This window comes from Carcharodon carcharias, chromosome 13 (assembly GCF_017639515.1).
Source record: "Carcharodon carcharias isolate sCarCar2 chromosome 13, sCarCar2.pri, whole genome shotgun sequence".
In the NCBI taxonomy this organism is placed as follows: Eukaryota; Metazoa; Chordata; class Chondrichthyes; order Lamniformes; family Lamnidae; genus Carcharodon; species Carcharodon carcharias.
The window spans coordinates 124951812-124977463 of record NC_054479.1 but is presented as its reverse complement, the minus strand read 5'-3'; the positions used below and the strand labels follow the sequence as shown (position 1 = coordinate 124977463).

Sequence of the window (25652 nt, the reverse complement as noted above, 5' to 3'; positions counted from 1 at the left end):
CTACATTTTTACCTCTGGTGTCCCCCAAGGATCTATTCTTGTCCCCCTTCTATCACTTGTCCACATTTCTTACCCCTCGATGACATCACCCGAAAGTAAGCATTACTTTTCATCTGTACTGAAGTAGACCATGTCATAATGCAGCAAGACCTGGACAATATCCAGGCGTGGGTTGACAAGTGGCAAGTAACATTCATGCCACAGAAGTGAAAGCAATGACCATCTCCAACAAGAGTGAATCTAACCAATGCCCCTTGACATCCAGTGGCATTACCATTGCTGAATCCTCCACTGTCAACTTCCTGGAGGTTACCATTGACCAGAAAATGATCTGGACTAGCCATATAAATACTGTGGCAACAAGAGCAGGTCAGAGGCTAGGAATCCTGCAGCGTGTAACTCATCACCTGACTCCCCAAAGGCTGCCCACAATCTACAAGGCACAAGTCAGGAGTGTGATGGAATTCTCCCCACTTGCCTGGATGAGTGCTGCTCCAACAACTCTCGAGAAGCTTGACACCATTCAGACAGCACCTTCCAAACCCACGGCCACTACCATCTAGAAGGAAAAGGGCAGCAGATACATGAGACACCACCACCTGGAAGTTCCCCTTCAAGCCACCCACCATCCTGATTTGGAAATATATTGCCATTCCTTCACTGTTGCTGGGCCAAAATCCTGGAACCCCCTCCCTAACAGCATTCTGGGCATGCTTACAGTACATGGACTGCAGTGGCTCAAGAAGGCAGCTCACCACTACCTTCTCGAGTAATTAGGGATGGGCAATAAATGCTGGCTTAGCCAGCAAAGCCCACATCCCTTGAAAGAATTAAAAAAAAAATACAGCTCCAGCTTACCATCACCTCTATTGAATCTCCGACTGTTGTTAAATTTTAAGACTGCTTAATCAACATCCAGTACTGGAGAAGCAAAATTTTCCTTCAATTAAATATTGGGAAAACTGAAGTGGCTGTTTTCGATACCTGCTCCAAACTTTGTTCTCCAGTGACTGACTCCATCTCTCTCCTTGGCAACTTGGAGACTAAACCAGACTGTTTGTAACCTGGTGCAAAAGCATACTTCTAAACTCTAGTAAGTACAGGCCTAAACTGCTCAGTCTCTCCTCATAAGACAAGCCCCACATCTCTGGAATCAATCTAGTGAACCTCCTCTGAACCGCCTCCAATGCAACTATGAACTTCCTCAAGTAAGGGGACCAAAACTGTGCACAGTACACTTCCCTATTTTTATACTCTATTCCTTTAGCAATACATGCCAAAATTGCATTTGCCTTCCTTATTACCTGCTGCACCTACATACTAGCTTTCAGCAATTCATGCACAAGGACACCCAGATCCCTCTGCACTGAAGCATTCTTAAGTTTCTCTCTATTTAAATAATAAGTTGCCTTTTTATTCTTCCGACCAAAATGGATAACCTCACACTTACCCACGTTTAACTCCATCATTTTGGCCCTTTCACCTAACCTGTCCATATCCAATTGTAAATTTCTTATTTCTTCATTGCAGCTTACTTTCTCACCTATTTTGGTGTCATCTGCAAATTTAGCTATAGTCCCTTCTATCCCTGAATCCAAGTCATTAATATAAATTGTAAATAGTTGGGGCCCAAGGACCGAACCCTATTCCACCCCACTAGTTACAGCTTGCTATTCAGAAAAAGACCCATTTATCCCAGCTCTCTGCTTCAGTTAACCAATCCTCTATTCAATCTAATATATTACTCCTAACTCCTAAGATGTGATCTTATCTTGTGTATTAATCTTTTGTGTGGCACCTTATCAAAGGCCTTCTGGAAGTCCAGATATACTACATCTACAGGACCCCATTATCCACTTTGCTTATCACACCTTCAAAGAACTCTAGCAATTTAGTCAAACACGATTTACTCTTCATAAAACCATGCTGACTCTGATGGATTGATTTTGACTTTCCAAATGCCCTATTACTACTTCCTTAATAATGGATTCCAACAATTTCCCAATGACAGACGTTAAATTAACTGGTCTACAGTTTCCTATTTTCTACCTTCCCCTGTACTTTTTGAATAAGGGCGTTATATTAGCATTTTTCCAATCCACTGGAACCTTCCCAGAATCCAGAGAATTTTGGAATATTAAACCAATGCATCCACTATCTCTGCTGCCACTTCCGTTAAGACCCTGGGCTGTAGGCCATCAGGTCCTAGGGACTTGTCACCTTTTAATCCCAATAGTTTGCTCAGTACTTTTTCTCTAGTGATGGTGATTGTTCTAAGTTCCTCCTTATCTATATCCTCTGCACTACCTATTACTATTGGGGTGGTACTAGTGTCTTCCACTGTGAAAACTGAGGCAAAATATTGATTAAGCGTCACTGCCATTTCTGCATTTCCCACTATTAACTCCCCAGTCTCATCAAGGGATCAGCATTCACTTTAGCTACTCTCTTTCCTTTCATATACTTGTAGAAGATTTTGCTATTAGCTTTTACATTTTGCACTCGTTTTCTTTCATAATTTACCTTTGCTCTTTTTATTTTTTTTTAGTAACCCTTTGTTGATCTTTAAAAGTTTCCCAATCTTCCAGCCTGCCACTGACCTTTGCAATTTGGTATGCCTTAATTTTTGCCTTTGTTATCTTTAACTTCCTTGCTTAGCCATGGATGCTTTTCCCCCCTCTTACCATCTTTCTTCCTCTTTGGAATATATTTTACTTGGGAGGAATTGAATATCTCCTTAAATATCTGCCACTGTTCATCAACTGTCCTACCTTGTAGTCTTCCTGCCCAGTCCACTAGGGCCAAATCTGCCCTCATACCTATCTTTGTTTAACTCCAGACCACTAGCGTGGGACTTAAGTTTCTCGCTCTCTTCCAGCTACATCTGGAATATTGTGTGCAGTTTTGGTCACCTTATCTGAGGATGTACTTGCTATAGAGGGAGTGCAGCGAAGGTTTACCCAACTGATTCCTGGGATGGCGGGACTGACATATGAGGAGAGATTGAGTCGATTAGGATTATATTCGCTGGAGTTCAGAAGAATGAGGGGGGATCTCATAGAAACCTATAAAATTCTAACAGGATTAGACAGGGCTGATGCAGGAAGGATGTTCCCGATGGTGGGAGAGTCCAGAACCAGGGGTCACAGTCTGAGGATACGGGGTAGACCATTTAGCAGTGAGATGAGAAATTTCTTCCCCCAGAGAGTGGTGAATCTGTGGAATTCGTTACCACAGAAAGTAGTTGAGACCAAAACATTGTATGCTTTCAAGGAGTTAGATATAGCTCTTGGGGCGAAAGGGATCAAAGGGTATGGGGAGAAAGCGGGAGCAGGCTATTGAGTTGGATGATCAGCCATGATCGTAATGAGTGGTGGAGCAGGCTCGAAGAGCCGAATGGCCTACACCTGCTCCTAGTTTCTATGTTTTCCTTCCTGCCTATCCTTCCGAAACACTGAGTACCCTTGGATATTCAACTCCAAACCTGGTCTTCCTGTAACCTTGTCTCAGTAATCGCCACCAAATCATATCTATTTATCTCTCTTAGCGCTGTTAACTCATTGGTTTTATTCTGAATGCTACGCGCATTCAGATATAAAGCCTTTAAGTTTGCCCTATTGTCAATTTTCCCTACTGAATGGTTCAGTGTAACTACAAGTCCTCCTTTCAACTTCCTTCTTCAGCTACACCTATCCATTCCACGTGCACTTTACCTTTGCTGTGTTCTGGCTATTTTAAATGGAGACTCACTATGCTACTTCTGACTTGGCTGGCACCTGTAACTGGAACTCAGTGCAGGTATGAGGGGCCATATAGCCTCCTGTGCTCTTGAGCTTCCTCTGCTTTCTCCTCTTACAATCTACAGACTTTTAAAAGCCAAACTTGGCTTGGCTCACTTCTTGCTGGTAGGCCTTTCACCAAGTTTTAATTTTTTTCATTTGGGCCCAACTTTCTTTTAGAAGGGTTCTGTCTGAATTGTTGAATTTTGATAATGCTCCAAAGTGCAGTGTTGAGATTTCAATCCTGTGGTTCCCTGTGCCATCTCTCCTATGGCTTTTCATCAGTATATCCCAACTGATGGAATGATCAACTAATGACTTTGATCTCATGCTGTGTAAATCTCACAAAGCCCCTCTTCTAAGTTACTGCTGCACAATTTCCCCTTGATGTAAAAAAAACCTCTCTCTAGTCACACACAAGTAAGCATTCACCAATCAGTCAATAAAAAATGATGGCTGTTTCAGTGGCTATGGCTGTATAGAACCATAGAACACCACAGCACAGAAAACAGGCCATTCGGCCCTTCTAGTCTGTGCCGAAATATTATTCCGCTAGTCCCATTGACCTACACCTAGTCCATAACCCTCCAGACCGCTCCCATCCATGTATCTATCCAATTTATTCTTAAAACTTAAGAGTGAGCCCCCATTTACCACGTCATATGGTAGCTCATTCCACACTGTCACCACTCTGAGTGAAGAAGTTCTCCTTAACGTTCCCCCTAAACCTTCCCCCTTTCACCCTAAAGCCATGTCCTCTCGTGTTTATTTCTCCTAATCTAACTGGAAAGAGCCTACTTGCATTTACTCTGTCTATACCCCTCATAATTTTTGTAAACTTCTATCATATCTCCCCTCATTCTCCTCATTCTTCTACGCTCCAAGGAATAAAGTCCTAACCTGTTTCATCTTTCCCTGTAACTCAACTCCTTAAGACCCGGCAACATCCTAGTAAATCTTCTCTGCACTCTCTCAATCTTACTGATATCCTTCCTATAGTTAGGCGACCAGAACTGCACACAATACTCCAAAGTTGGCCTCACCAATGTCTTATACAACCTCACCATAACATCCCAACTCCTATACTCAATACTTTGATTTATGAAGGCCAGTATGCCAAAAGCTTTCTTTACAACCTTGTCTACCTGTGACGTCACTTTCAAGGAACTATGTATCTGAACTCCCAGATCCCTTTGTTCCTCCGCACTCCTCAGTGCCCTACCATTTACTGTGTATGTCCTACCTTGGTTTGACCTTCCAAAATATAACACCTCACACTTTTCTGCATTAAATTCCATCTGCCATTTTCTGGCCCATTTTTCCAGTTAGTCCAGATCTCTCTGCAAGCTTTGAAAGCCTTCCTCGCTGTCCACACGTCTGCAATCTTAGTGTCATCAGCAAACTTGCTGATCCAATTCACCACATTATCATCCAAATCATTAATATAGACAACAAACAACAATGGTCCCAGCACAGATCCCTGAGGCACCCCACTAGTCACAGACCTCCGGTCTGAGAAGCAATCATCCACTACCACTCTCTGTCTTCTCCCACACAGCCAATTTCGAATTCAGTTTACAACCTCTCCATGGATACCAAGTGTCTGAACCTTCTGAACTAACCTCCCATGTGGGACCTTATCAAAGGCCTTACTAAAGTCCATGTAGATAACGTCCACAGCCTTTCCTTCATCTACTTTCTTGGTAACCTCCTCGAAAAACTCTACAAGGTTCGTTAAACACGACCTACCACGCACAAAGCCATGCTGACTATCCTTAATCAGCCCTTGGCTGTCCAAATAATTATATATCTGATCTCTCAGAACACCTTCCAATAATTTACCTACTACTGACGTCAGGCTCACTGGCCTGTAATTACCTGGTTTACTTTTGGAACCTTTTTTAAACAACGGAACAACATGAGCTACCCTACAATCCTCCGGCACCTCACCAATGGCTAAGTACATTTTAAATATTTCTGCCAGGGCCCTTGCAATTTCAACACTAGTCTCCCTCAAGGTCCGAAGGAATATTATGTCAGGCCCGGGGGATTTATCTACCTTTATTTGCTGTAAGGCAGCAAGCACCTCCTTTTTAATCTCTATATGTTCCTTGAAACTACTGCTTGTTTCCCTTCCTTCCTTAAACACTATGCCAGTTTCCTGAGTAAATACTGATGCAAAAAAACTGTTTAAGATCTCCCCCATCTCGTGAGGCTCCACACATAGACGACCACTCTGATCTTCAAGGGGGCCAATTGTGTCCCTTACTATCCTTTTACTCTTAATATACTTGTAGAAACCCTTCGGGTTTACCTTCACATTATCTGCCAAAGCAACCTCATGTCTTCTTTTTGCCTTCCTGATTTCCTCTTTTAGTATTTTCTTACATTTTCTATACTCTACAAGTATAGATTTGGGAGATTCCATCTTCAGACTGTGGGTCAACAGTGCCAAGCACTGCAATTAGCCTCAGAGTCTCTGAACTTTGTGTGTTTTGGGAGGGTGGTAAGGGGGAGGTGGGAAGCTAGTGGAATGTCCACTAGGCCCTGCTGGAAGCACTTGAATTCAATAACTTTTCTACGTAACATGAGAAAACAACCTGGAATAGGGCTTGAACCCATAACCTTATGCCTCAGAGCCGAGAGTGTACTAATTAACTCAAGCTGATATGTGTTCTATTTTGAGATCGGTAATTATTTTAACTTTTTCTTTTAAAGTTTACATTTTGAATGGTCTGTCTAATGCTGAGAATTTCTCCTTTATAATCTGCTGGAATGTTGCTAAATTGTTTTATGTATAATTTAATAAAAAAAATTATCTCATTGCTGAATGTTGCAAGTGAATAAATTGGACTCATAGGATGGTCACATGGATCAGAGATGGGGTGTGGGTAAGTGGCCAGCACGAGATGTAGCTTCAGTGGGTCATGTGGCTTAAGGAAGAGTCTTCTTGCGAGGGTGTGGGGTGCGGTTGCATATCAGTTCAAAAATAGTTTTAGAAAGATAAACGCTGAGCTTTAATCAAGAAATTACAAACCAAATGAGAGCATTTTTATCAAATCCATACATGTGATGATAGATTCTCAACTCCCCCAACCACCTCAATCCCCAGTTGATAGTGGAATCTTCATCCATTACACAGTCTTAATTGAGCCCTTTAATTGCTACCTTTTTCCTTACTTTGCAAAAGGTCTCCTTAAATCATCTGTTTTAGAGCTCCTCCCCACTTTGCCCACTTACCCATAACCTGCTTCCATATCCAGCACATTTGCCCACGAAAGAAAAGCTTGCATTTACACTGTGCTTTTCATGACTTTGTCTGAATCAATGCGCTTTACCGCCCATGAATTTATTGTTATAATGTAGGGAATGCGACAGTCAGTTTCCACACAGCAAGTTCCTATAAGCAGCAATGTGATATGACCAGATAATCTGTATTTAATGATGTTGACTGAGAGATAAATATTGGCCAGGACATAGTGCCACTTGATTCACCTAAGAGCAGACAGGGCCCCATTTCAATCTTGTATCGAAAGATGGCACCTCAGCTGGTGTAGGTCTCAGGAACTGAACTTGAAACAATAATATTCTGACTCAGAAGTGATAGTGCAGGACTGCTTGTTTGGAAACTGCCGCGCTATCTGACAAGTTCCAGGAAAGTTATTTTCTCTGGTGGGATCTTCAGCAGCCCTTGTTAACAACTGTTTCTGGCTCTCCTAGGGGTGTGGTCTGCATCACAGTTGTTTAGGGTACAGCTAACCTATCTTTTGGATCAGGAGGACTTGCAGTGCATCGTGGTTTGAAGTTAGCAGCTGTTTCTCAATTATTTATTAAAACATGTGGCACATTTTGTTTTTAATTGTTGAGAATTTTGTGTCTTAAATTCCAAGACGCCTCGGCCTTGAAAGAGCTGTTATTTACCTTTCGATTCCAGAGAAGTTTTGTTTTTCTTTGTTGTGTGCGGTTCCCACAAGAAGCCCACCATTCTAGGGCTACAAGAACGATTTAATTAGATTTTGTTTATTAAACAGCCAAGCAGAAGATGGCAAACATACATATCATGCTATTGAGTTTTGACAATGGAGCATCAAAACCTTACATGATCTGTTATGCAAATTTTGGATGAGGGACAATATTCGGCCCATCATCGCTCAACAGTTCAGAATTCCGTAATTCATTCTTGGGGTGTTGGGGTCGCTGGTAAAATCAGCATTTATTGTTCATCCCGAATTATGCTTGAGAAGGTGGTGATAAGCCTCCTTGGATCATTCTAGTCCCGTGTGTTAAAGATGCTCCCACCGTGATGTTAGGGAGGGAGTTCCAGGATTTTGACTTGGTGATGATAAAAGAACGCCTGATGTGTGGCTGAGTTTGGATGATGTGTGATTTGCTAGGGAAGTTGGAGCTAATGGTGCTGCTGTACATCTGTTGCCCTTGTCTTACTTTTCGGGTGGTGGGAAATCTCTGCATTATATCGTTGAACCGAGTTTTGAAAGGCTTTAAATTTCTTGTCTGAAACACCTGACCCATTGAGTAAGGTTGGTCAATGTTGAGTCAAGAAATTCTCTCTTATTAGTTCTATATTGGCCATCACCGGCCCATTCAGATGAAGTATCTATCTCGTAGCCTTTTTGTCTTTTGTTGCCGGGCTTCCTGCTGGATCTTAACCACTGGAAATAGTTTACTCTGAACCTTGGCTGTTGCGTGCTCCTTAACCTTCAGGATGGCGTCTGTTCAAAAAATTGTTTCTGCTTTTGACTGATGGGACTGCGTATGAGAAGCTGAAGGCTATGTGGAAGGTTATGAACCCTTTAGTCTAAGAACCTTCCTTTAATTAGGGGTTTGGTGACACCAAGCATGGATTATTAAAAATTTGAAGTATGTCGGAGAAGATGCAGACTGAGAGAAGAGCTATCCAATTATTCAAGTCCCCTGCTCTTTCCTGATATCCCTGCAACTTTCTCATTTTTTAGTAGAGGCATAGATTCCTTCTGAAAGTTACTACAAAATCTGCTTCCACGATCCAGATCATCATAACTTAAAGCAAAAAAAGTTCTCCTCATCTCCACAACAGCATCATTAACAGTGTCAGGCCCTGAAAGGGAAGGTTCATTGGATTAATTAGATCTTGGAAATTGAATATTCCTCAAAAATTAAACACTTTCCTGATAGGAGACACAATTCTGAAATTGCCTTAAATCATAGCTTATTAAACTTTGTTCTTGACTATGAGTGCATAGTAATTTGAGAACATCTTGAAGGATTTGACTTTGGACTGTATAACTTTATTACTTCCTATTTCTGCATCCTGATTGGTGAAATTGAAATTAATTGAGTTTACTTCTCTAAATTCATTCTTTTCCAGGACCTTAAATGGAAATCAACCCCTCAACTTGCTTCCCTTTTGACATGAATAGGCTTCAAAAATCCAAACTAGGCTTTGCAGGATCACAATTTCCTACTTACCTCATCTTTTTCCCCCTTGACAAGGCAGGTACAGGAGTGCAGTTGGAGCTGCCTTTTTTGATTGATGTTGGTAGAAGGAGTATCACAATTTTTTTCTTTTACCCTCCAAACTCATCCCATTGAATCCCCTCCTGATTGCAGCTTCTACTGCTAGCCCGCATGCTAACTAAATTGCTAATTACTTCCTCTGATATCAAACCCAGAACAATCTCTTTGAATACATACAGTTGTGTTTATGCCCCAGTCATAGTTTGGAGACCGCCCTAGCCAAAATCACCAGTGACACCCTCTGTAACTCATGCATTAATCATCCTCATCCCCTCTGATTGTCTCATTTCTTGAAACGCCCCCGGATTGGTATAGAACAGATTGGATATGGAATAAAGCTCCCTCTACACTGCCCCTTCAAACACTCGCAGGTTATGTACAGCATTAGTAAGATGGGAAAGAGGTAATTTGTGAGGGAGGAGCCTTGCATGAAGCATTAACTTTGCCATTACCAGTCAGGCCGGATAGTCTGTTTTGGTACTATAGACTGTGTAATAAGGACCTTTTATTGGAGTGACTGTCTCTGGTGTACCCCATCAAATATCTTTGGCAGTTGTGATAAACTTGCTGGAAATGTGACAGCCCCAAAGAACCTTTGCAGCTGACAGCCATTTTCAACCCATCAGCTCAGGTTAGATTGTATGCCACGTCCTGTACTCAAAGTCCAGTACCCTGACTCACTGCTCTAGTCAGCTGCAAAACATTTAACCATTGGTCCTTGAGGAGCCCGTGGGAAACCCATTTCAGCAGCTGGCAGCTGCATTTGGTTTTTTTTTAAGCAGAGTGTTTCTGGCAGTGGCTTGGTTTCTCTTATGAGACTTATGTCACTGGTCATTGAAATTCACATGGAGTGTGGAGGAGGTGGGACTGCTTGTTTTTATATAATATATATACATTTCAAAAAGCACAACAAACAAAAATAGTTCATTATTTTGGCTCCAGGCTTGGCCTTGAGCTGAAAGCATTGTGTTTGTGTCTGGATTGTGTGCTGACTCCTATAGCTATGAATTTCAGTCTATTGGGAGTTGCTATGCTCGTTTGGGTTTATGATTCCTAGGACATGAAACTGGACTTCGCAGCCGTGGCTCAGTGTGTAGAACACTGAGTCAATAAGCCTTGGATTCAAGTCCCTCTCCAGAGACTTGAGAACAAAGTCTAGACTAACACACCATTATAGTTCTGAGGAGAGCAGTACTATCAGAGGTGCTATTGCCAGGTGAAACATGAAACTGAGGCCTCATGTCTGCCCCCTCAGGTGAATGTAAAAGATCCCATTTCATCTCAACATACAACCAGTTTGAGTCTAGTCCAGAGGACAGGACCCCCTTTTTAAAAATTTAAAGAAGAACACGGGAGTTTTCCCAGTATCTTGGGCTAATGTTTATTCCTCAACTGACATTGCTAAAAACAGATTATCTGGTTATTATTGCATAGCTGTTGTGGGTCTTTCAATGTGCAAATTGGCTGCTGCGTTTCCTTCATTCCAAAGTGTTTAATTTGCTGTAAAGTGCTCTGGGTTGTCTTGAAGTGATGAAAAATGCTATTTGAATGCCAGCCTTTCATCTATGTTAGAACCCCATTGTATGGTCCATCTCAACATTTCACATGCAACCGGCTTGAGCATAGTCTAGAGGTCGGGACCCCTTTCAAAAAATTTTCCTAAAATAAAAACTATTGGGAGCCAGAAGATGAAAAAAAATTAAACAATCGAGTAAAGGCATAAGCGTACCTAGGGAAAAAAATTGTTCAACGAAAATCTAAGGATATGCTTTTATTTGTTATAAAAACCATTTGCTTTAACTTACATATAAAACTGAAAGAAAGCTTTTAATCTGTGTTTTTATAACAAGTCTTGTAATAAATTTAATTTTTTTACTATAATTTGCCGGTAAAGTCATTTTTAAAACAAACTTAAGATGCATAGAATTGAGGCAACCTTTTGGCTATTAATTCTCGTGCTTTTAAAAAATAAACTAATAGTGCATTGAGAGTAAGTTGTCTTCTCAGCTATATTAGAAACAATGATGATTGCCACCATAAAACCTGTTCCTTGAACCAAAGGCGTTATCTATAACCACGGTGTAGCTATATCACTCAAACAAGTTTATTTAAAGTATGATGATTTTCGTTAAAATCTTAAACTGAAGCATAATAAGTAACCTTTTATCCACACACTAAACATGGCTCTTCAGAAGTGAAGCCTGTAGGTAAAGAAATTAAACTTTGATTAAGCAGATGAATAACTTGATAGGAAAATTTGTGTTGGCATCTAATTCTTTGATTTATAATTTTCTTGACTTCATTTTTTAGGCTTTTTTCATGATAATGTGATCAACTGGAAAAGTGTGGGAGTCACATATGAGATTTTAAAGAGCCGCTTACAACTCTGGATCCCTTTGTTCCTAACGCCTTGTCTAGTCAGTGCTCCATAGTCAAAAGAATATCTATTTTTGCATAGAGAGATCGCACAGTGATGATATAAAGGAATGGTTAACATCTTTTTTGGTTTAAGTGATAAATGTTGGACACCAGGAAAACTCCTTGCTCTTTGAATAGTGCTGTAGGTTGGGACCTTTTAGTATGAGGGAAGTTGACACCTGCAGATAATGCGACGCTCTCAGTATCACAATGAAGCATCGGCCTAGATTACATGCTTGAGACTTGAAGTGGGGCTCAAACCCATAGCCTTCTCATTGTGGCAAGATTGTGCTTGGAATGTCTAGATGCAGGGTATCACAGTGACCAATGCCTTATTTGGGTTAGATCAGACCCAGACAGCAGCCTAAACTTGTACTATTTCTTTATGATTTCCATGTTTGTTCTGTCAAGTATCTTCATGTGAAGATGACCTACATTGTCTCCAGGTTCGGCAACACCTCAATTTAAAATTTTTCAACCTTGTTTTCAAATCCCTCCTTTGCTCCTCCCTATTTCTGTATGTTACCTCCTCTGGCTCTACAACCCTCAGATATTTGTAATCCCCTAATTCTGGCCTCTTGCACATCGCTAATTTTCATTCCTTCACCACCAGCAGCCTAAATCCTGGAATTTCCTCCCTAAATCCGCTCCACCTCTTTCCTCCTCTAAGATGCTTGTTAAAACTAACTCTTTGATCAAGTTTTTTTTTGTCACCTGTCCTATTTCCTTGTTTGGCTTGGTGCCATATTTTGTCTGATGCTCCTGTTAAGCACCTTGGATTGTTTCATTATAGTGCTGTTTAAACACAAGTTATCATCATTAATACTGCTTGCATCCCATCCTTTTTTCCTTGCTCTTTTCTCACCCATTTCCTCCTGTCCTCCCAACTTCAACTGCATTCTGGTGGACTGAGCATACAGACAAGGAAAATTCAGTCAATCTCTTGCCTGTACTGTTAGCTGAAATTCAGCTGGGTGGAGGGGGCTAAATATAATTTTAGCCTCTTTGGATAAAAGTCTCCTCCAGAGTTCCTCCTCCTGATCATTCGGACTCCTGCTGGAAAGCACAGTGTGCGTGGGTATTGTGGAAGAAGGGAATGGCGCATGGCTGTGCTGCCCCACACAGTTGAATAGTCCAGCAGCATTCACTGCCATTGGGCAGGGATAGTTGAGGGTGGCTGGCCCCTGTTGGATCATACCAAACCCAGCAAGGAGTCATTGTCTTCTGGAAGGGGGATTATACCTGTGTGGGACTGGAACCAGATACTAACTTCTAATCCAGGCTATCTCTGTAATGCTCCCTACTGGTAATGTCTGACTGGCTTAATCCGGTAATTTATCATTTTTTCTTCCCCATTTTCTCCATTCAGTGACTTCCTGATTCTCCCTGGTTTCATTGACTTCGCTGCTGATGAAGTGGTGAGTTATGAAAATCGTATATTTGCAGAGAGGTGTGAAGAGCAGGACTGGTCTATGAATTATCTTATGTCAGCAAACCCCATCACTGTGCTCAGAATCTTCAAATCGGACTACGCGAAACCTACACAGCCTTTCTTGTGTGCAGACGTGCCCACTATCGTTTTCTCTGTCTTCGTTCTCTTCACTCGCGCGATCTGTCTCACTCTTTCTAACTCTATATCTTTTCTCCTCTCTCCTGGGCCCCTTCTAGTTACTTTCCCCTTGTAGTGTCACATTCTATTTATCTGAAATATGGGTGCAGGGGGTTCCCACAATGCACACTGGGGTGTTGTCGATGGTGATCTTCTTACTAAACCCTGTACTGCTAGGACCATCCTGCATTTTAGGGCACTGCTTTCCAACTAGACAGGAAGAGTAACAAGGTTTTTAATGTTCAGCAAGGTCCTTGCACTAAGAGATTGGGGTAGGGTTGGTTCATATACAAATTCTGTGCTGGCTGCAGTACGGACCTCGATACAATTTACCTATAGTGCAGTGTTGTTCTCCTGTGGAAAACTTCAACTTCTCTTGTTTGTAGTAAGGCAGTTTTAGTAAGAGTGAACTTCTTAAAAACGCATTCCTCAATTAGATTCCAGTTTGTAACTCACTCCGGAGCATCTGCTATTCTATATGTAAACCACCTGAACCCCTCAATCAGATTCCAGCCAGTATCTCACTTCCTGGATGTAATATCAGAATTTAGGATTTTAACTAGACATTACGCGTGTGCGCGCGCGTGTGCGTGCGTGTGTTTAGAATGGATTATGGAACAAATGAAACTGATTTTTAGATTGTGTCTCATGAGAAATATTTTAATTTCTTTCCCCTGCCCCCAACACCATCACCAGGACTTGACCTCAGCTCTCACCAAGAAAATCACCCTGAAGACTCCCCTTGTCTCCTCTCCCATGGACACAGTGACAGAGTCTAGCATGGCGATTGCTATGGGGGTGAGTGTCAAGAAAACCAGCCTGTGTTCTTTTTATCACATGGATTCTGTAAGTGAGCTGCATCAGTACCAGGCAACCAAATTTAAGATGATTGGCAAAAGAGCATGAGGAAATTTATTTCAACAGCCAAGTTGTGTAACAGCAAGTTGTTGTGACCTGGAATGCACTGCCTTGAAAGAATGGTGAAAACAGATTCAGTAATAACATTCAAGTAGAATTGGATAAATACGTGAAGTGAAAAATTTACAGGGCTATGAAGAAAGTGCAGGGAAGTGGGATTAATTGGATAGCTATAACAGTTTTTTATTCATTCAAGGGATGTTATTGTGTGACTTGGAGAAGAACTTGCAGGTGTGGGTCTTCCCGTGCACCTGCTGCCCTTTTCCTTCTAGATCACAGGTTTGGAAGGTGTTATCGAAGAAGCCTTGGCAACTTGCTGCATTGGATCTTGTTGGTGGTACACACTGCTGCCACTGTGCGCCTGTGCTGGAGGGAGTGAATGTTTAAGGTGGTGAATGGGGTGCCAATCAAGTGGGTTGCTTTGTTCAGAATGGTGTCAAGCATCTTATGTTGTTGGAGTTGCAAACATCGAGGCAAGTGGAGGGTATTTCATCTCACTCTTGACTAAAGCACAGGTTTTGGGGAGTTGGGAAGCTTTTTCACAGAATTTCCAGCCTCTGACTCAACCTTGTAGCCACAGTACTTGTATGACTGGTCCAGTTCAATTTCTGATCAATGGTAGCCCCTAGGGTGGCGGGGTATTCAGCGATGGTAATGCAGTTGAATGTCAAAGGGAGATGGCTAGATTCTCTCTTGTTGGTCCTTGTGTGGCCCAAAGTTATATGCTGCTTATCAGCCCAAGCCTGAATGCTATTCAGAACTTGCAAAATGGACTGCTTCAGTACCAACAAGGACAAGAGTGGGCTAGATGACTTCCTTCTGTGTTCTATTGTTTTATGATTCTATAATAATGTTTGCAACGGCCCCCTCATGATCCACTTATTGTGTTTCGGATCACCTTTCTTAGAAACTTTCTGCACTTGGAGCCAGCAGCAAAGAATCTGCCTCTTGTCTTTCATTGGTACCTACCAGGAATGTTTGACAAATGTTCTAACTAAACATGCACTTCTAATCTCTTGGACCAGATATATATAGAATTTGTAGCATAGAAACACTCCATTCAATCCAACTGGTCTGTACCAGTCTTCATCCTCCCCACATGCCTCCTGCTACCCCTCTTCTATCAGCAAATCCTTCTATTCTTTTCTCCCTCATGCTTATCTATCTTCCCCTTAAATGTATCTATGATACTTGACTCAACCAACGCATGTTATCGCAAGGTCCACATTTTAACTAATTTTTGGCTGAAGCAGCTTCTCCTGAATTTCCTATTGAAAATATTAGTGACTATCTTTATATTTATGTCCCTGAGTTTGGGTCTCCCACTGAAATGGGAACATTTTCTCTACGATTATGCTATCAAACCTTTTCATAATCTGGAGTAAAGAGTTCCAGCCCATTCAGTCTTTTCTGATAAGTTCTGACCTCTTTGTGTAGATGTCATTCTTGTAAATCTTTTCTGCACCTTCTCCAGGCTTGTGACATTGTTTTATAATGTGAAGATGAGAACTATGCTCACTACTCCCAAGAATGGCCTAGCCAAGGTTTGATACAAGTTTCAACAATTGTTGCTTGCCTCAAATTGGCAATTCATATTAATTTTGAAAATGCTTCATGAAACGTTGTCTTGACTTTATATCTAGTGTAAGGAGAATGAAAAGTCAGTGGTGGAAGAAGGAACGAGTCTTCTGGTAGAACAATGTCCTCTCAGTACTTGGCCCTGGGTTGGATCCAGCCTACAAGAACACAAGAATTAGGAGCAGAGTAGGCTATTTGACCCCTTGCCTTCTCCACCATTCAATAAGATCATAGCTGACCTGATTGTGGCCTCAACTCCACTCTTGTCTGCTCTCCCTATAACCCTTGGCTTCCTTGCTGATCAAAAATGTATCTAACTCAGCTTTGACTATATTCAATTCCCCAGCCTCCACTGCTCTCTGGGGAAGAGACCAATGACTCTCTTCAAGTGAAAAAAATTGTCCTTACCTCAGTCTTAAATAGGAGACCCCTAATTTTTAAACTCTGTCCCCTGGTTCTACTCTCCCACAAGGGAAACATCCTGTCAGCTGTCATGACTCACTGGGGATAATGCGCTGTAATATCAAGCCCGACTGTTCCCCAAGCCGTGACAAATGTGAAAAGTTTGATCAAACCACCAGATTGCCCCAGTTCTACCTAACTGTTTAATTTAGGTTAACAGAATACGAGCATGAGGTTTGTAAACTTAATAAGTAAATAACTATTTATTGAACAAACTGTCATTAACCAGTGACAAGAAGAAAGAAATATGAACTGCTAATTTCTAACTCTATAACTTAAACTGTACCCCTCCTTAAATCCCCATACACACACACACACACATACATGACATGGATTTTAAGGGTGGGATAAAACAGTTCAATAGCACCAATTCTGGAGTACTCGATGGGTTGATTTTAAGCAATGTCTTCCAAATTCCTTTCGGTTCTTGTTAATGACACAAGGCGGTCCTCCAGCACTTTCAGTCTGTAGTTCACTGGTTGAGCACTTGCCTTTCAATGTCTCTAACAGTGTTTTCCCCTTTCACCCTTGACAGGGGCTTTCAGAGAGAGCTGGTTATAGAGATATGAGTGGGGGGGGAAAAGACAGCTGCTATTATTGTGGAATTACAGGAATCTTCCACACACAGGAGAAAGAGATTTTGGGTCTTGTTCCTTTTGGGCTAGGAGCTATTCTGCTGTACTCACACAAAACCTGGTCAGGAGCCAATTAAAATGCTGTTGTCAGGCAGCTCCCTTGGTCCAGGACTCCTTTCTGTCACCATCCTGTTTTTCATGACACACTCTGTTCCAGGACTGCCACATTGTATATATCTTTCATCCTGTTCCAGTGTACATGTCTTTCAACTGCAGCCATTGTAATTTTACCACAGTCCAACAGAAAATAAAACGATATTTTCTTTACAACAGTCCAGTCCCCTCAGGGTCTTTTTTATTTCAATAAGATCATCTCTCATTCTTCTAAACTCCAGTGGGTATAGGCTTGTTCAACCTGCCCTTCTAAGATAACCCCTTCATCCGAGGAGTCAGTTGAGTGAACCAGTCTGAACTGTTTCTACTGTAATTATACCCTTTAAGTAAGGAAACCTAAACTGTACACCGTACTCCATATATGGTTTCCCCGACGCTCTGTACAACTGTAGAAAAACTTGCCCACTTTTATACTCTTATTCTTCTTGCAATAAATGCCCACATTCCGTTTGCCTTCCTAATCACTTACTGCGCCTGCATACCAACTTGTTGTGATTCATGTACCAGGATGTCCAGATCCAGTTGTACTATAGAGTTCTGCAGTCTCTCTCCATTCAAATAATATACTGGTTTTCTATTCTGCCTGCCAAAGTGGAGGAAGCCCCCATCCGTGATGGTCGAACACCTCATCATCCATATAGTTAAATTGTAATTTGTACTGGGCTGCCACGCTCAAAGGGTGGTTGGTGCAGGAAGAGATGGAGAAACTTCATGGGCTGTAATACATGAATCTGGGAGTGTTTGAGACAGTGTGGAGAGAGCTGTGCTCTATCTAGCTCTTGCTGTATTGGGAGTGCCGCTCGGCGTTCTGCTCCCTAACGCTGACATCCCTCTAGTGCTGTGCCTAGATGCAAGCACATACAGCCGGACAACAGGTTAACTTATTCTAGGGCTGCATGATGTGTGATAACTTGTGTAAAAAATGTGATGTGGTGACATTTTTACTTTCTGTCCTTCTCTCTGTAGTTAATGGGTGGAATTGGATTCATTCACCACAACTGCACCCCAGAGTTTCAAGCTAATGAGGTCCGCAAAGTTAAGGTGGGCTCCGCTCGCATGTTTGACTATGCTGCAACTGGTTTGAGATTTAGTAGAACTGAAATTAATTGCCGAATATTGTAAAATATTTATTCAACTGCATTTAATCAGGATTTGTTGCAGTATATTTTACGGCTCTCCTGTTGCATTGCTTATGCTGAGTCAAGGATGCTTCATTATCATGATGTACATGGTTTAAAACTCTTTCCTCTTTCAAAGTGGGCAACATCCTTGACTCTTAGTCAGAACCGAGGCTGGCAACCCCAGAGCAGTACTGATGGAGTGCTGCAGTTTGTCATGTGGAGTAATCATCCTTTGTTTTCTGTTCCTTCTTTCTCGTCCTCTGCTTTTTCTCCTCTTCACCCCATTTGGCCTGCTGCAGACCCCCCCACCCCCTCCCACCCAATCTGGCCCACTGCGGCCTCCCCTCTCACCTGCCCTGCTACCACCAGCCCCCAACCCCCCCATCTGGCTCAAGGGCCAAAGTTGTAAACTTCCTAATTTACCTGTACCTGAAGCAATGTGATGCTAGGGTGTGTACTGTGGATCAAGGCTTTCTCCACCAAATATCCACCCTCACCCCCACCACCCCCCTACTAGATGACCCCTCTCTGCCATTGCTGCAATGAGACCGAATTTTGGGTGAGGCCACCCACCCGCCCATTCCCCTACTATTTGCGATTCATTCTTGTGCATCTCATCTCTTGCAGAAGTTTGAGCAGGGCTTCATCACCGATCCGGTGGTCATGAGCCTCCAACACACGGTTGGGGATGTCTTTGAAGCCAAATTGCGGCATGGCTTCTCGGGAATTCCAGTCACAGAAACGGGAAAGATGGGAAGCAAGCTGATGGGGATTGTCACCTCGCGGGATATTGACTTTCTGTCGGAGAAGGATTACGACACGGCCTTGAGCGAGGTACAAAAAGCACACCATATATTATAGACTAGGACTGGTATACAGGAGCAGTGTTATCAGGAGTAAAGGGATAATATATTCCTTATTTAGTACTATACACAGTCAGTGTTATCATGGGTAAAGACTGTGTGGTGCCTATCTGCGAGGGATGTGCTGACTCTTGGTCTTTCTTTGTTCAGGTGATGACGAAGCGAGAAGACCTAGTTATTGCTCCAGCTGGTGTAACCCTCAAGGAAGCCAATGAAATTCTGCAACGCAGCAAGAAAGGTACCAGTACTATGATAATATAGTGCAGCGATAGACCATGAAGAATGGTACAGCAGTGGAGTCCATGAGGAACGGGGGGAGGGTGGTGCTGTGGCATTGGCAGATGAGGGGAGATGTAAGATGCGTGAGTGACCAATCTTGTCATCAGTGACTCTAAGTGGCCAGCCCAACCCTACTAGTGATGATGCCCCTGCAGACTTTCAACCTGCCTTTGGCTTGTTTGATATTCTCTCTCTTTTTCCATTCAGGGAAACTGCCAATTGTTAATGACATGGATGAGCTGATCTCCATCATTGCACGGACGGACCTAAAGAAGAACCGTGATTACCCCCTGGCCTCAAAAGACTCAAGAAAACAGCTGCTGTGTGGCGCAGCTATCGGTACAAGGGAGGATGATAAATACCGGCTGGACCTCTTGATGCAGGCTGGGGTGGATGTTGTTGTGTTGGTAAGAACCAAACAGAAATTCAGGGCCATGAGATTTTGGCAGCCACGATTCAGTGATCAGCAGTGACACCACCTTCAGACCAGGCTCCATTCACATCCAATCCCAGTGATGAAGACGCTTTGGCTCAGTGCATTGCACATTGGCATCTGAGTCTGAAGGTCATAAATTCAAATCCCACTCTAGGCTGACACTGCCTATGCAGTACTGAGGAAGCGCTGCACTGTCAGAGGTGCTGTTGTTCAGTTGAAACGTTAAAAATGAGGCCCTATCTGCCCTCGCATAAGTTGAACTGAGGAGGGTGGAGAGGGATTGTTTGACTCAATGGGTTTTGTAATCTGCCTTTGTTCTATCGATTCCAGGATTCATCCCAGGGAAACTCCGTCTTCCAGATAAATATGATCCGTTACATTAAGCAGAAATATCCAGAGTTGCAGGTGGTTGGTGGGAATGGTAAGTGGAGATCAACCATTAGCTGTATCTTACCTCTTTACAGCTTCTCCTCTCCTTGCCCCTTTCCAGCCCTGCCCCTCGTAAGCTTTGCTCAGATAGTTTCAGTTTTACCTCTGTCAGTTGTAGCTTTAAGCCCCACTTGAGGACTGGAGCCCACAATCCAGGCTGACACTCCACTGCACTAAGTGATTGTACATGGGCTATTTACATGGGTGGATTAGAACCCGTGATAAGGTAGAGTATACATGGACTGTAGACAGTGATTAAATGGGTGGGTGGAGCCCATGATAAGGTAAGATGTAAATATGTTGTAGCCAAGTGGCGTTGGTGGGCTGAATTTCCTTTTCGTGCTCACACAAGCAAAGTGACCTGATCTTTCTCACTCCTGTCCCTTGCATATGGGGAAGCACTTAGCCATTCCCTGACAAGGATACAGCTGCCTCCTCCATGTGGGGAATCCTAGCCATTATGCTCATAGATTTTAATCCTCTTCCTCTCCTTTCACAGTGGTGACAGCAGCACAAGCCAAGAATCTGATTGATGCGGGAGCGGATGCTTTACGGGTTGGGATGGGCTGTGGATCGATCTGCATCACTCAGGAAGGTGGGTTCAGGTTTGAAGAGATAGAAGTGCGTGGAGCAGGTTAGATCCAGTCATTCACCTTGGACTAGAATCCAAATGCAAACTAGATTTGATGAGATGAACATGCCTGTGCTAGATGTAAGGTTCCGCCATGAAATGACATCATGTCCTGGATCCAGTCCCTGGTGGTTCCAAGTCACAGCACAGAACCATGTTGAATTTGGAACAGGATAACTAATTTGGGAGGTGGAAAAAAGTGATACACTCACAGGAACAGGAAGCGACCATTCAGCCTCCTGGGCCAATTCGTCATTCATTTACATCATGGTTGATCTAGACCTCAACTCTGATTACAATGTCTTGATATACTTCCCCAATCTTATCAACCTTAGTCTTGAAAGCTCCAATTGACAGAATCTTCAGCCTTTTAGGGGAGTGAGTTCCAGATTTCTGCTATTCTTTGTGTAAAAATAGGTGCTCCTTGATTTCATCAATGGAAAGCCTACTTCTAATGTTAAGACTGTGCCCCCTTGTTCTGGGCATCCCCACCAGAGGAGGTAGTTGCTCTTGATCGATCCTATAAAATTCCTTTATCGTTTTAAACATCATGCTTAAGCATCATGCCCCTCAACCTTTAACTCAGAGTCATAGAGGTCTACAACACAGAAAAAAGCCCTTTGGCCCATCAAGTCTGCGCCAGTCAAACTAGTACCTAACTATTCTAATCCCATTTTCCAGCATTAGGTCCATAGCCTTGTATGCCATGGCATCGCAAGTGCACATCCAAATACTTCTTAAATGTTATGAGGGTATCTGCCTCTACCACCCTTTCAGGCAGTGAGTTCCAGATTCCCACCACCCTCTGGGTGAAAAAATTCTTCCTCACATCCCCTCTAAACCTCTTGCCCCTTATCTTAAGTATATGCCCCCTGGTTATTGATCCCTCCACCAAGGGGAAAAGTTCCTTCCTGTCTACCCTATCTATGCCCCTCACAATTTTATATACTTCAACCATGTCCCCCCTCAATCTCCTCTGCTCCAGGGAAAATAACCCCAGTCTATCCAATCTCTCTTCATAACTAAAACTCTCCAACCCAGGCAACATTCTGGTATATCTCCTCTGCACTCTAGTGCGATCACATCCTTCCTATAATGCAGATTCCAGAACTGCATGCAATACTCTAGCTGTGGCCTAACCAGCGTTTTATACAATTCCAGCGTAACCTCCCTGCTTTTATATTCTATGCCTCGGCTGCACACTGCTATAGTGGAATCTGAGACATGTGGAGTAGAGAGCTTTACTCTGACTTGAGCAGTTGACACCTTGTGCTGAATGGCCAAGAAGTTCAGAGTTCTGCTTCCAGCTGGAACAACCCACAACTGGAGAATAATATTAACAAAAAAAGTGGACTTCTCTGTCAGTCAGTGTTTGACAATGTGACACCCTGTGCTTATTCTGATTGAGCATTTTAACCAGTAGAATATTCCATGGAATATAATTCTGGGATCTTGGAGAGAAATTCGGAGCTCTCTGAACCTAACACCCACACCAAGGCCTCAAGCACCTTGACCAACCCTGTTATAATTGAGATCACCAAACTAATACAGTAATAGAGGCAAAAACAGAATTACCTGGAAAAACTCAGCAGGTCTGGCAGCATCGGCGGAGAAGAAAAGAGTTGACGTTTCGAGTCCTCATGACCCTTCGACAGAACGCAAGTTCTGTCGAAGGGTCATGAGGACTCGAAATGTCAACTCTTTTCTTCTCCGCCGATGCTGCCAGACCTGCTGAGTTTTTCCAGGTAATTCTGTTTTTGTTTTGGATTTCCAGCATCCGCAGTTTTTTTGTTTTTATCACAGTAATAGAGGCTGCTGAATAGAGACAGCTCAGCCTGAGAATGAAATAAAAATGCAAATGGCACAGGCTGACTGAAGTTTTTGTGGCAGAAGTTTGGGTCAAGTGGCTGGGAGGTGTCCGACTGAGATGTCAGTGATTTTCCTCAGATGTCCCAACTGCTTGGTCTCAGTGGGAATTAGCTGTTGTGAGACGTGAGACAAACGGGGGATAATATGCAGTTGTTATTATGTGGCCAGTAGAGGGCACTGTTGCAGGTGTGTTGAGACGTTTTCTACTGCCTTTGAATGTTGATGAGCAGCATCACAGGCAGGGGACTGACAGAATTCTCAGCTCCTCCAACACTGAGTGCCTAGAGGGTCTTCCAGCAGCAGTTGCCAGATAGTGGTGATCATTGGCCTTAATGGGCGAGTGACTGTGCAGAGCCCTAATCTGGTTCACTTATTCCTTTGTCTTTCAGTGTCTAGTGATACAGATATTTGGGTCTGCCTATCTTTATGTGTGGGATGCGGGTGTCTTGGGCAAGGCTGGCATTTATTACTTGTCACTTATTGTTCTGTCAAGACGGTGGTGGTGGGCCTTTTCCTTGAACCAGAAATCCTCCTTGTAGTACTGGTCTCAACTGGGTCAGGTAGGGAATTCCAGAATACTGACCCGCCAGCAATGGAAAGAAAGACAAAGAAAGGACTGGCATTTCTACAGCACTTTTCGTGACCTCTGGGTGTTGCAAAGTACTTGAGGGGCTTTTGTCACGTAAGAAAATGGTGATATTTGTTAGGATGGAATGTGACTTCGAGGTAATGGTGATCCCATGAGATTGCTGCTCTCGCCCTGCTTGATGATGGTGGTTGCCGGGGAGGGTAGTGCTGCCGAAGTAACCTTGGTGAGTTGTTGCAGTGTGTCCTGTAAACCGTACATACTCCAGCCACAGCTGGCTGGGTACTGAGCACATTCTTGGGTAGTGACTAAGCAAACTATTGTAGAAAGTGTTAAGCTTTGGGCTGATTATCAGCAACGTGCATTTATTTAGCAGATTTAACATAGAAAAATATTTCAAGGCCTGGCCTGAATCAGCCTTTTACAAAATATATCTGTGTAGTTTGTGGATTCAGCCAATCCCCTGCTCCTCTAATGAAGTAGCTGTTCTATGCAGCATGTGGTAATGACCTGGTACTCGCTGCCTACGAGGGTGGTGCAAGTGGAGACAATCAGTGATTTCTAAAGGAAATTGAATGGGCACTTGAGGAAAATAAACTTGTAGGGCCACAGGGAATAGAGGGGGGAATGGGACTGACTGGCTTGCCCTGCAAAGAGCAAGTGTGGACTCAATGCGCCTAATTGTTGCCTCCTGTGCCGTCATGGCTCTTGACTCAATTAGTTATGGGTGGGGAGGGTTAAGCCTCTTGTGCCTCCTCAACCCCTTCCGAGGACAGGAAATTGTTCATTTGCTTTAATTAATTTTGGAGCTCAATCCTGAGATGAGGCTGGCATCCCTGAGAAAAGTGGAGAGTAACACGAAAGGTGCAGAGGCTGAGTTTCTTCATCTGTACAATTAATTTCCATTTCAGTTATGGCTTGCGGAAGACCTCAGGGGACTGCGGTGTACAAAGTGGCGGAGTATGCTCGCCGGTTTGGGGTCCCAGTCATTGCTGATGGTGGAATCCAGACAGTTGGACATGTGGTGAAAGCTCTGGCCTTGGGAGCCTCGACAGGTACCTGCCCGATATTTCATCCTCATCTATTTTCGCAAGTAGTGTTTGAGTAACCCCAAAAGGTCTTTCACACAGGAGCATGCCAGATGGTGTCAAAAAGTGGAGCTATTAGGACAGTTGATCAAGAGCTTGGCGAAAGAAGCAGGTTTTTAAAGGATGTGAAGGAGGAGCGAGAAATGGAGATGCTTAGGAGTGAATTCCAGAGCAGAGGGCTTGGCAGCTGAAGCCACCAATGGTGCAGCAATGAAAATAGGGAATGTAAATTTGGAGTGCAGAGATTTTGGAGGGTTGCAATCTGTTGCAGATATAGGTGGGAGTGGGTGGAGGAATGGGTGCAAGGCCAAGGAATACTTTGAACACAAGGATGAGTATCTTAAATTTAAGATGCCAGTGGTCCAAGATTCATTCTAGACTTGAGACTTTTCAGGACTGTGGCATGGATGGAAACCAGATTGGAGAGATTCAAACATGGATTTGCTGGAAAGGTGAGCACAGAATTTAGAATGTTCAGGGTCTTTGGAGAGGAAAAGGAGATTGGAGACAGGGCAGTAGTTCGCAAGGACAGTGGGGCCAAGAGTACATTTTTGAGTGGAGGCATGGTGATTGATTTGAAAGTGTGGGAAATAGCATCAGCTAACATGGGGTCCAGGAAAGGAAGTTTGGGTGGTTAGCAGTTTGGTGGGAGTTACTTAGGGATCAGGAGGTGGGTCTCATGAAAAAATGATCTTGGAGGGGGCATGAGAGAAGATTGTATGAGAAAGTAGAGAAAGATGTGAGTTCAGGGTTAGAGCAGGGGAAGCTTAAGGGCAGTTTGGCTTGGTGGGCTAAGGGAAGGATGGGAGGCTGCTAATCAAATGGTTTAAGTCTTTGCCATAAGAACGTCTATGAGCTCCTCACAATTGTTGGAAGTAAGGGTGGAGAAAGGAGGGGAGAAGGGTTTAAAAGGAAGGTTTGCAGTGGAGAAGAGAAGCTGGAGTTTAACTTGCATACAGGGTGATCCTACAATGTAGCGGAGTTTTACTCTGTAAATAACCTATTCTGTATTTAACCTGTGCTGTATGATTACCCACTGCATATGATGCAGCTGGGGTGGGAAACTGACGGTAATTAACTCAACAGGAAAGCAGCAAGTTGTAACCTAATGAACCTAATTTAGCTCAAAACCTCAATACGTTAACACACTTGTTTTCCTAAACAAAAACAGAATTACCTGGAAAAACTCAGCAGGTCTGGCAGCATCGGCGGAGAAGAAAAGAGTTGACGTTTCGAGTCCTCATGACCCTTCGACAGAACTTGAGTTCGAGTCCAGGAAAGAGCTGAAATATAAGCTGGTTTAAGGTGTGTGTGTGGGGGGCG

At 43.1% G+C, this 25652-nt stretch overlaps 1 protein-coding gene across 5 annotated transcripts in view; it reads left to right on the top strand.

Annotated features, from left to right (window-relative positions):
- Positions 1-25652, top strand: part of LOC121286319 (inosine-5'-monophosphate dehydrogenase 1) — a 46647-nt gene that overhangs the window by 11984 nt on the left and 9011 nt on the right. The window contains exons 2-10 of one of the 5 annotated variants that reach the window (XM_041203388.1): positions 13081-13129; positions 14017-14166; positions 17994-18068; positions 18776-18982; positions 19162-19249; positions 19498-19697; positions 20057-20147; positions 20655-20750; positions 24153-24296. In XM_041203388.1, coding sequence (XP_041059322.1) covers positions 13081-13129; positions 14017-14166; positions 17994-18068; positions 18776-18982; positions 19162-19249; positions 19498-19697; positions 20057-20147; positions 20655-20750; positions 24153-24296 — 1100 coding nt within the window. The remainder of the gene's footprint in view (positions 1-13080; positions 13130-14016; positions 14167-17993; positions 18069-18775; positions 18983-19161; positions 19250-19497; positions 19698-20056; positions 20148-20654; positions 20751-24152; positions 24297-25652) is intronic. The other 4 variants (XM_041203389.1, XM_041203390.1, XM_041203391.1 and 1 more) reach the window with 4 other exon arrangements.